The sequence below is a fragment of the Rhinolophus sinicus genome, chromosome 6 (assembly GCF_057876585.1).
Source record: "Rhinolophus sinicus isolate RSI-liver-muscle chromosome 6, RSI-T2T, whole genome shotgun sequence".
NCBI classification, from domain to species: domain Eukaryota; kingdom Metazoa; phylum Chordata; class Mammalia; order Chiroptera; family Rhinolophidae; genus Rhinolophus; species Rhinolophus sinicus.
The window spans coordinates 58,901,629-58,913,820 of record NC_142506.1 but is presented as its reverse complement, the minus strand read 5'-3'; the positions used below and the strand labels follow the sequence as shown (position 1 = coordinate 58,913,820).

At 39.1% G+C, this 12,192-nt stretch overlaps 1 protein-coding gene across 1 annotated transcript in view; it reads right to left on the bottom strand.

Moving 5' to 3' along the window:
- Positions 1-12,192, bottom strand: part of RAB3GAP2 (RAB3 GTPase activating non-catalytic protein subunit 2) — a 61,647-nt gene that overhangs the window by 36,826 nt on the left and 12,629 nt on the right. Inside the window, exons 2-7 of the mRNA XM_019741692.3 lie at positions 9,296-9,360; positions 3,327-3,450; positions 2,371-2,452; positions 834-881; positions 680-755; positions 260-361 (exon numbers count right to left, since the gene is read on the bottom strand). Coding sequence (XP_019597251.3) covers positions 260-361; positions 680-755; positions 834-881; positions 2,371-2,452; positions 3,327-3,450; positions 9,296-9,360 — 497 coding nt within the window. The remainder of the gene's footprint in view (positions 1-259; positions 362-679; positions 756-833; positions 882-2,370; positions 2,453-3,326; positions 3,451-9,295; positions 9,361-12,192) is intronic.

The window sequence follows — 12,192 nt, the reverse complement described above, 5'->3', positions numbered from 1 at the left end:
TTCTACACATAGAAAACGTTTTCTGGCTTCTGACTAAAGTGTTTTATTGTGGAACAGAACATGCAATATTTCATTAAAGAAGTAAAAGCAAGACTGGCATTCTTTATCAGTTAAAATCAGTTAAATCTCTCTAGAATATGACAGCACAGCTAACTGTGCCACAAAAACAAAGGAATCTTTACATTCCCCTCAAATAAAGAGGGAAGAAACTACATCAAAGTGAAGGCACTGTTACTTTGAACACAACCTCTTTCATTACCTGTTCGGTCACGCCAGGATGTCGTGGGATTTCATAGGTCCTGCACTTAAGCTGTAGCACTGTGTCCTCATTCAAAAGCTGTGCAAGCAAGAGCACCCCACTCTAGGAAGAAACACAGAGACGAGCCCTGCTGTTTTGTCATCAACACACCTGAATAGGTATGGGCAGCTAGAGACTAGCATTTCCCCACTAAGTTTTCCATGGACACCAAGTACTTTTTTTCAGAGGAACAGAGCTTCCCTTCTCTATAGTTTCCACCAGAACTTTCTACCACCACCCCCCCCTCCCAGCTTCCACCCTCATACAGTGTCAACTACACATTCCCAAGCGGCAGCGATGAGTCACAAATGAATGCAATGGGGCTGCATAACGAGGTGTTGCAGTCAGCTGGCGTTTTCTAACTGCTGACACGCAGCTCACCTCCGTGTAGAAGCGTACATAGCCTGAAGTGAAGCCGACCACAATGCAGGTCCAGTCGGGGCGTCCGGTGGAACTCCTGTCACAGACAAAATTCACGATCTGAGGAGCTCACAAATCAAAGCAAAGAACACAAGTGACTCTTATTTATGCTTACCTCTTCTGGCTTGCTAGCGGGATGCACAGAGCGCTGGTTACATGTTCCCTAAAAACAAAAACAAAATCATGTGCTTAGCTCATGACTTTACCAATCACTATTATTTCGCCATAATGTAATGTTCAGGGAGCTCTGTGGACCAGTTTTATTTACTGCCTAAGTAAAAATACAGTAAAACCCTACCCTAAGTAGGATCATAAAATCCATTCACATAAAAGGTAATGTCACAGTCACTTGAGGTTAATAAAAAAGCAGTATTTTCCATTTTGTTTTGTCATGAAAAGCATGAAAGAAAGCAAAACTTGACTGTACACAACTGATTGCATACAGAACTGAGAGAGTATCAACTGATCATCAGGCCGTCACTTCCCAGCATGCCCCTCTCCTCCACATCAACTGAGGGTGGGAAGAGCTGTCATCAACATTATAGGCAAACTGCATTTCTGCAGAGTACACTATTCTAGGGACTCACTGTAAGTCAACTGGTGGGCTTCTTCTTTTGGATTTTGCAGAAATAGCCCCTCATAACCTATGTCTAAGCACATGGTAGGCTGGATGCTCCCTAAGAGAGTATTTTTTCTGCCATGTAGACTTGAAACATTTGTCAGGCGCTCAGAGACCAAGCCTCAAAATTAAAATAACTCCTTGACTATTATTTAACCAGTCAAACATCAGCACCGTCCCAGCTTATTCCAGAAACCTAGACACACTCCTGCCCCAGACAGTCACTGAACAAAATCAATCTTTTTGTTTGTTTGTCTGTACAATCATCTAATTATTGTTTGCTTTGCATTTCTGACAGAAATTAAATGTCTTCAAAATGCTTTAGACTCAATGATTTAACGAGAAATGTTTTCATTTTTTGATAAGAGTAGAAAACTTCACTCAAACTTCACTGAGCACCTACAACCTGTCAGGCATGGACTGTGATTCCACTTGGTTGTCTTTTATCTGAATTCAAAGTGGAAGAAACGTATTCATTCTAATCAGAGAATTCTCAGTCATTCAAAAGAGCTTGTATTTTTCTGGGTCCAGGTTCCAGGCTAGCAGCTCCATCACGTAACTGCACTAGAGATCTGGTTTCAAAACTCTTACGGGATCAGTAGGAAATATGAATTGACTAACTTGGGTTTCTGAAGTACTGACGAGTTTTAAGAACTAATGCAGTGCTATCCTCTAAGCACAAGCCCAGTGGTAGCAAAGCAGAGAAGACAATGATTGCCCTTGACTTTCTGGTCGAACAAAATTAGTGATGAAGAACAGAGAAGACAAAATGTAGAAAAGATGTTACGGGATTCTCTCTGAACTCTTCCTTAAATCCTCCCTGAACAGGAGTTCTTTTTAACAAGTAATCACGTGATGAGTAAAATAAAAATTTGCTGACCGAATCCTGCTCTCCAACCTCCAAAGTTGGGATGAATATACACTTACTAAACATGCCAAATGACGAAACTTCTTAATAGATTCACTTTCAAGTCCAACAATATCACATACACATTGAATGCACAGAAAGATAAAAACGTTAACTGGTACCCACCCTTCTTCAACATTTAGAGAACCACTCCAACCAACAGCAAACTGCATTTCTTCCTTTCCTTTATCACTGTGTTTCCATTTTGCTGAAAAAATTAGGCCAGCACATAAAATAACTTGATAGTAGACTAAAACAGTAATTTATAAATTTCACTCTTTACAATGATTGAGCGCAAAATTTAATAGTTCTGTATTAACTGATTTGGGTCTTTTTACAGTAAAAATAAGATAATATTTAAAGTTTTTCTAAGCTTTTTATAAAACTCTACCTTTAGTCTGCCCTTCCTGCCATTAAATCCTTATAATAAGTTATTAATTCTTATGTACCACGGCACCTATTTTACTTATAAAACTACTTTTATCTTCAGATGGCAAAGAAAACTTTCTATTAGGTTGATGCTATTGGAGGGTAAATCTGCTTTACAGGACCATTCCATAGCCATTTAATGTATGAACACATTTTGATCAGTGAGGTTTTTCATATCCTTATATATACATAAACCTTAATTTTAATCTTCAACAAAAATTATGAGCTGAAAACTTATGCCCAAAATAGCAAACTACTGTACTGCGAGTTTTCAAATTGTAGTTGAAATCACCTCACTCACATTATTACTAAAAAGGGAGCAGTGGCCTTTTTAGCTCTGACTGCCCTTTGCAAGACCTGGGCAATGCCCAATACTGCCTTTGCAGTACCAGAGAGACAGCTCAAGCACCTGCAGCCAGGAAAGGAAAGCAAGAGGAAATAAACACAATAGAAAAGAAAGGGGAAAAAAGATAGAGAGGAATACAAAAAGGAAAGGAAATTAAGTGTTATATCATACATAAAACAGACTATAGAATGCCTCCATATAATGCATACACTAGAATACACTAGAAATAAATTTTTTCTTTCTACTTATTCTATTTGCTGCTTTATTCTATGCATTACAATAAAGACCCCTGAAAAATGATACTTACGCACTAGAAACACAGCTTTCTGCTCCCGAGCTATAACCATAAGGTCATTTGTTGGCGATAAGGATAAAACACAATCTTGGAGCCAGCTAGTTTTTTGTGATTTGCATGTATTTCCTTCTTCTTCCTGTGGATAAAACTACAATTACTTTACATGCAAAAATACTGAGTCGTTCAACTCAGCTTGTCCGCCATGAAGGGCGAGGGGGAAGAAAAAACGGGAAAGAAATCTTCCCAATTCTTTTTTCGTAAAGTCTCAACTAATATTCCGTATCAAGACACATCAAAGATGATCAACAAATATCCACTACAAACAAATCTGTTTTGAATATTGATGCAAAAATTTTTAATGCAAACAAATATAAACTAGCAAGACATTAAAAAAAATGTCGCATAGGGATCACTCCAGGAATGATTCAGTATTAGGAAATTTAGTAAATAATCCTATTCCCAAGAGATAGCTAAAGTGTCTGCAGCTAGAGAGCAAAGAAAGAATTGTCTGATGATGATGCTTGTAGGATATGGAAACTATTTGATAACTTTGACTTCTTTCTTTTCATATGACCTGAAAGGTGTTTTCTTTTTTCCATTGAAAAATGTATTCTTTATATAGGTAAATTCCCGTGGTTAACAATTGAACAGATCTAAAAAGGTCTTCTTTGGAAAGTGTCCTGACACTGCTGTACTCTAGCCACGCAGGTGTTCAATCTACAAACAACCAATGTAATCGGTTCCAGCATGTACTTCCAGGGACACTTTCTGCAAATATATTTAGTACTTTTTCCAACACAAATGGTAGCACACTATATATTAATACATACTTCTATACTTGACGTTTTTCCTCTTAACATATACCTTAGACTTCATTCCACATGCAGTGTCTTTACTTTTAATGGCTGCATAGTATTCCACTGTATTTTATCCAGCATTTATTTATCCAGCCTCCTATTGACGGACATCAGTGATGTGTATACAATCTTGCTGCTACAAACGATGTGACAGCGAATAACTTTATGCATGTGTCAGTTTGTGTGGGAGTGAGTATATCAGTAGGACAAATTCCTAGACGTGAAACTGCTGGGTTAAAGGGAATGTTTATTAGTAAATTTTGCTAGATATTCCAAAACTGTGCTCCACAGAAGTTGTGTCAATTTATACTCCGACCAGCGGTTTTGAAAGTGCTTGCTTCTCTAGACTATTCAAAAGATGTTTTAACTCTGGATCTTTGTCAATCTAAGAGACGAAAAGCGGTATATCTCAGTATGTTGCATTCTTACAGATGAAAACAGGCATTGACCAAACTCACTCATAAATTTTAAAATACAAATTAAAAGACTGAAATGGCATTTTCATTTCTGATTTTGCAAAGATTAAAGTTTGATAACATATAAGGGATCAATAGTTTCCAAAAAACCCATGAGAAAAGCAGACCTCTATAAGAAAACACATTCATCTCGCACAGTTTTTTGTTTCTCAATATTGATAAAAGTATGGGTATAGGGAAATACTTCATTCTTTATAAACAGTGCGAGGTCAATGGTAAAAGGCATTGGCTCAGAGCTGTTTTCATTTCTGAATCACAGATAGCACAGATACTCTCCCTACTGCTGTCTGGAATACAATCTGGGGCAGCCTTGTGGGAGCACCATCCAACAATTTCTATTAAAGTTTAAAATATGTATAACCTTTTACCTTAGCAATTCTAGGAATTTGTCCTAAAGGAAAAATAAGAATGACTAACATCTAGTGAGCACTTATTATGTTCCAGGTACTATTCTAAGCACATCTCACTTAATCCTCTTAATGATCCTATGAGGCTGACAGTGTTATTAGTCCTAGTTTTAAAACGAGATGACTGAACCCTGAGAAATTAAGTAACTTGCCCAAGGTGTCACAGTCACTTAATGGCAGGGCTGGGATAGAAATTCAGGCAGTCTGGCTCCCAATCATAACACTGTGTGCATATGCGTAACCAAAGATGCATAAGATGTAAAGATGACTACACCATTGCTTGTGATGGAAAAAAGAAAGCAAAAGAACGAACAAGAACTAGATATCGCTCGACAGGGGCATGGTTAAATAAATCACTGTGTGCCTATGCAATGAGATAGCATTTGGTATTCCTTGAAAAGAGTTAGATGCTTTACATTTGCAGATATGGAACAACCTCCAAATTACATCAAATGGAAAAAGCGAGAGGTAGAACAGTGTGTAAAAATCAGGTCTATGTGGACTTTCAGGTAAAGAGGGGAAATTACACATGAATTTTATACTCTCTGTGCCTAAAACTCTCAACTCCTCTAGGAACAACAGTAAAAGAATTTGTTTAAAGGCAAAAACCGGTAAGGGCACGAAGAACAAAAAGAGAAGAGCCCCAACATTCTGAGCGCTAGAAAGCAGATGGACAGCAAGCACATAACTGCTTTTACAGTCCCCAGGAAACTAACCCCCAATCTGGTGGAGAGGAACGCCGAGAAGCAACCACAGCTGCACTGCAAAACTGCCAACAGGCTTGGGAAGTGGTGCCGGGTCCCTCAGGAAGTGAGGGCAGAGATGCGGCTAAAATCATGAGGACTGCTTGAAAGTGCGTTTAGGTCCCCCATGGCTTCTCCCACTCCCCACGGTCAGCTCACTGTCCCTCTCTCCCGGGCAGAAGACCAGCGCCCATCACCAAGCCAAAGCCAACCAACAGAAGCTCTCCCGCAGGAATGAACGCCTGAATGCAGGTGTGGACTGAAATGAACAACGGTAAACAAGAGGAACGAAAAATGGTGTCTGACTCATGGAGAGACTCTCTTAAACATTTAGGCAATAGATGATGCCACCAAGACCAAGCCTGAATGACTTGTTGGTCGGTGGCTAAAGGTCAGGAACAACCTACATCCACCCTTGTGTGTGGACAAACCGTCCTTTATCTGCACTTCCCACACTAGCAGATCACTTCGCCAGAATCGACTAAAACCAAATAATGCCCTTACAGATCAAAAGTTTCGAAGCCCCCAAAAAGAGGCCAAGAAATTTCAGAGAACAAAGTGGAAAGGCAGGAAGAAAAGACGAGGAGACTTACATTAGAAGTCACGGGCTAGACCAAGATCTCAGAACTTCTGCACAACTGACATTTCGGGCTGGATAATTCTTTGTTTTGGGGGCTGCCCTGTGCACTGTCGGATGCTTTGCAGCATCTCTCTACCCACTAGATGCACCGCCTCTGAAGTTGTGACAAACAAAAATGTCTCCAGACATTGCGAAATGTCCCCTAAGGGGACAAAATTGCCCCTGGTTGAGAATCACTAGTCTAGACCCAACTTGTGTTAATGTGGAGAGGAAGGTTACTGGTAAAACGAGTGTTTCCAACCGTCAAAGGTCTACAGCCCCAATGAGAGCCCGCCTTCGGAAGGAGGCCCACCCCAGCTACCGCGCCCTCGCACAAAACCAAGGCCATACCCTCGGTATAACGTGAGTGCTCTCCTCTGCCTTTGACCAGTCTAGTGCTTATGTCTCTTGTGTGGTAGATGGCACCAGAGTCTAATGACACTAAAATAAGTTATTTTCCAGTACTGTCCCAGATTATTAATGCTCTAAGAATCTCTAAGCAGGCCAGGCTATCCCCTATTTCTTGGCCTGTAAACATACCTTTCTCTGGCCTCTACCTGGCCAGCATGCTTTCATCATCCCGTTAGTATGCTCAGTCCAACTGCATCTGTAAACGGTGTTAGGCCACAAATGGAGCATATTCCAAAGTGTCTTTGCCTGCAAGCTTTCCATGCTGCCAACCTTAACTGAGGACCTTAACCCAAATCTTCTGTGCTTCCTGTTCCAGAAACCACTGCCAAGCAAATCCTTCATTCTATGCTTCCTACTGTTGGATCTTAATATACCCATGAAGGAAAGCTCATGAAATCTGTCTTGCCAGTTAAAAATGAAATTAAATCTTGTCAGACCTCTTCCCAAACTGCCTCGATTTCCATTAAGCATAAAGCTGACCAAATAACACCCTCTAATCACTTCTTTCCCAAGCAAAAATATTATAATCCCAATTAAAACCCCTTGTAACACTGTGAAAAATACAGCAAAGCTATTTACTATTAGTTACAGACTCATTAATCAGAAGATGTGTTGTACAGTATCTTCTTTTTCAATTGCCCCAAGCCAGACCCAATCTGTCACGATGCCCAGTTAAGTTAGTACAGAGGCAGTGCACCTCTCCTTCCATCTAGAAAGCCGGCTCTGTTTGCCTTTTTAATCCTTTAGTGTATTTACTTATGGACAAGTAGGAGTTCCTTAACCTATTCTTTGCACTTATATACACAAGAGTTATTATGCCTGACATGGCTCCATTACTTGAGGCACTGTTGTGGCCTGACCTGTGCCCCCACCCTCAATTCACAGGAAGCCCTACCGTCCACACCACACCCCAGGTCAAAGAAGTTAATTCCTGATTTTTTCTTTTTCCCCCTCATCTCTCACAGTCAATTCATAGGAAGGTCTTATCGTTAGCTCTAAAATTTATCCTGAATTCATTAATTTCTCATTTTCACTAATATCACCTTAATGCAAACCACCACCATTTCTCAACTAAACTATTCCAAAAGCCTCCTAACTGGTCCCCCTCCTTCCACTTTTGCTCCCTACTTCAAACTATTGCAAACAGCAGTCAAGATGAACGTTTAAAAATGAGGAATGAAGCAAGTGCAGTTTCCTATCACATTGACAATCAACTCCAAATTCAAAGCCTTACACATCAGGCCTGCTTCCTTCTCTGACCCCATTTTGTAGCCAAGCCACACTGGCCTTCTTTGCTTCCTTCAAACTCCAAGCCCATTCCTGCCTCGGGCCTTGGCACGAGCTGTCTATGGCCTGGCCTCTCCACCAGTTCTTCACCTCGCTGACTCCCTGCTCTTTCAGACCTCAGCTTACATGGCCTCTGAAAAGCCGGCCTCGACCACCCAACCTACCGCAGGCCTTCATCACTGCTCTCCCATCACCATCTGAATTCTCTGTGTAACTACTACCACCATCTGACACTTTTCATCTACCTTTTAAAAAAATTTTCTCTCTTTACCTTAAGAGTGTAAACTGCTGGGAACTGGGATGCTAAGAAGACCTATCTGATATGTATATTTTTCTTTGTGCATAGAAATCTTGATTTTGCGTGGGTATCAACCCCTCCCCTATGCAGCTATGGGTGTCAGAAGTTAGCCCCTTTATCCACCAACCCCAGCGAATGGTACGACTGACCAATGAAAACCTCACATCCCTTGCCAGTGACTAGTTCAGAAATGAGTATCTGGACCAATTCTGACCAAGAAGATACAAGGCAAGGTTTGCTAGAGACTTCTGAGAAAGGTGTTTCCCACGCCTAAAAGAGTCATGGAAGAGCCCAGTCTTTCTTCCTGGGGTCAGAAATGAAGAAACATGTTGCCACATCACATCTGTGAGAGAAACAAGCTTTAGGATGAAGTCAACATGGTCTCTGCAGAGCAGACAGAATGAATGCACCTGAGTCCTTGATGACATAGCTGAACCGTCTGACCCACCGACCTTGGTTGGGGTCCATACTATCTCTGACTTCCATCTAATCAATTTCCTTGTTAGTGAAGCCAGTTTGGCTTGGATTTTCTATTGCTCACAGGTGAAAATACACTAATATACAGGGACTTTGCTACCTTGCTCGCTGCTATATTCCCAGCACCCAGAAAAATGCCTAGCACACAGTGGGCACTTCACAAATAAGAGTTGAAAGAATAAGTGAAAGAGTCTAAAAGAATAACTAATGAAGGAGAAAGAATCCATAAACTAATATTCTCCATTTAGCTCACTAAGCTATACAGTCATTAAATCTATAAGAACAGGAGTCTACTGAAGTACTACTCAGTGAGCACAAAAATGCTCTTGATGAAAATTTTAAGATGTCAACCTAACATGGAAATATGTCACTACCAAAAAGCATGCATATGTTTACAAAGACTTACTGGTTCTTGGGGTTCTGTTTCTTCCCATGCGCCCCAACTATCATCTTCCCAGTTTGTTGATTTACCTATTTTTAAAAAGATAAAAATACTGACATGAAATAGAGAGTTTAAAATATTTTAAAACACTTTCCCTAAACATAATAAAATCAACTCCTGATATAAAATAAACATTATATAAATATTATATAAATATAATCCTGATGTTAAAGAAGAAAACAATGGTAAACTATGTCAGAATACTGCTATATGTAACAACAGTCAAGAAACATTTGACCTGAAATTCCAATTCTATGCCACAGTAAAACTGTGCAAGTTATTTGGATCTTAAGATATTGGACATCAAATTTATCCACATTTAAGTCAAACGGCAAAGGGAACTTTTAAAACATCTTAAAATGACAAATATTTGTTACTTCAGACATCAGACAAACTAAACATGCACAGTGACAAAAACACACCTAAAATTTCACAGAAGTCTAAAAAAGTGAGCTGTTCTTTAATAAGACAAGGTACCCATGAAAAAGAAAACTGACTATTGAAACAAAACAGGTCTATGCCCCTCCTTTTAATTTAGCTATTAAAATACTATAAAATATTGTATTTAAACCAATCTGCTTCAAAAGTCTGGGGGGGAGGATCAATTTAAAAGGTAGGACTGAACCTGATTATCTAGGAAGCAAATAGAACTTTCATTTATATGTAGAAGGTTTTACAAGTTGCTAGAATCAATTATACATAGATGATAAAAAATGTTACAGTCTGGTACTTGGAATCACTGCTGAATTAGCTTTGCGGTAATATTCTCATCTTGGGTGCTTAAATACCACATAACTGCTTCCTAAAACGCCAGGCACGTTGGTGGGCATGTATTAAGTCCTAAAAGAGTACTATCAGTTGATTAACACTGCCCAACTTAAAGATTCCCCTACACATGTCAATTAAACAATTTAACAAACGTTCTGTTCCATACCATGTGCCAAACCCTGTAGTAGGAACAGAGAAAAACATACACATAGTCCTCCTCCTTAGAGAATCTGTGGTCTAGTGTAGGAGACGGACAAATGGAACTACACCCCATGGACAATGTTGTTATCAGCTACTAGGGAGCTCGGACCAGTCAGTGAGAGACGGGAAAACTCACTGATGAGTCATCTTAAACTAAGCTTTTAAAAAGTAAAAAAAAAAATAGTAAAAAAATTGAGGGATTACAATATAGAAAACAAAAGATAAACATAAAAACTTCACTGATATTGTACCAAAATAAAACTGAGGTTATAAACATGTTTACAGATAAATTTTCAATAACCATCTCCATAATGCTGGGACTTAAGTACAAATTAAATGAGAAAGAGTAAAGGTAATAATTATAAAAACAAAAACAAAAAAAAACAAAAACATGTAACTATGTGTGGTGATGGGTGTTAACTAAACTTATTGTGGTGATCATTTCGCAATATATACAGATATTGAATCATTACGTTTGTACACCTGAAACTAATATATTATATGTCAGTTATATCTCAATAAAAAAAGACATGGTTTAAAAAAAAAAGTGGCTGGAAACTTTCAGAGCTACTTGAGAAAAAGGTCACCATGATAAAGGCAAAGAGGCAAAAAGATGCAATGTACATATAAGGCTTATCCCTTACGTACCGGCACCACCTAATACGTATTCAGCATTTCTAAACGCCTAAGTGCTGTGTAGACATCCACTCACTCAAGCGTGACAAGGATCCTTTACCATCCCTTTTTTACAATGAGAAAAACAGATTACTGAGTGAATGCAGCTTGACCAAGATCACAGGATTAAGTGGCGGAGTGGGGTTTGACTTCTGAGTTCCAAAGCCCATGCTCCCTAGGATTCCGGTACACTTTTGCCTCCTGTGGTTTATGGAGAAAGACGCAATTAGGGAACAATGGGGTGTACAGCGGAGGCCAAAAGTAAGAGAATTCTTATTATTTTAAAATAGAAACATTTCCTTGATATTGAGATTTGGAAATTTTTTTGTAACTTGGAAAATTACAGTTTGTTCTTTGGCCATCTAATTCAGTTAGGCAGTCTCTTTATTCTGCTAATGTTTCCACTGTGCCAAAAACAACTGCCTTATTGTGGGCTGATGGCAACTAGGCCATCCCATTTACACAGTTTTCGAAAATGTACTATCTCTTGTATAAGAAAAGCTTGTCACACTAAAGTCCACGATTCGATTTTAAAACTGCTGCAAGAATAATGTACTTATCAAATGACCACAATCTCAGAAAGACCATGCAGAACTTACAGCACTTCATGAGTACGTTAGTCATTCATTCATTCAAGAAACAGAATCTTTTATGTCTTGAGCATCGTGATAAGTGCTAGAGATAAAAAGCAAATAAGCCTTCAAAGAGCTTAGTTTGTGCACATAACCTCTGTTGAATGCTGTACAAAACACAGCCATGAAAAATGTATCATTTCTCCTCTGTATTGGTATAAAAAGCACCTGACTCAACTCACAAATGACTCATACAACCAAACAGAAGACAGCAGCAACGTGAAATTCCGGCCCCTGCAGAGACCCAATATCTCTTTATGCCACAATTCAAAACATCCAGGAAGAGAAAGACCTTGAGAAATACTTTCTTTATACAAGATATTTATGTTTATGAACATTTAGCCATTTCTCCATGTCCCCGACTGGGGAGTTTTCCATTAAGGGAAAGAATTTAAACAGGCATCTCCTATTATCCCAAGAACACATTTTCCAAAAAAGCCAAGGTACAAACAGAGGTTAAAGGAAGGTGAAACAAAACTATTAGGCAGGTTAAAGATGTTTTTGAAGGTAGGTCTAGAATCCTAAGTCTATTCATAACACTGTAAGAAAATGTATTCTAAATCCTAGTCATCTTAAAAATGGAAG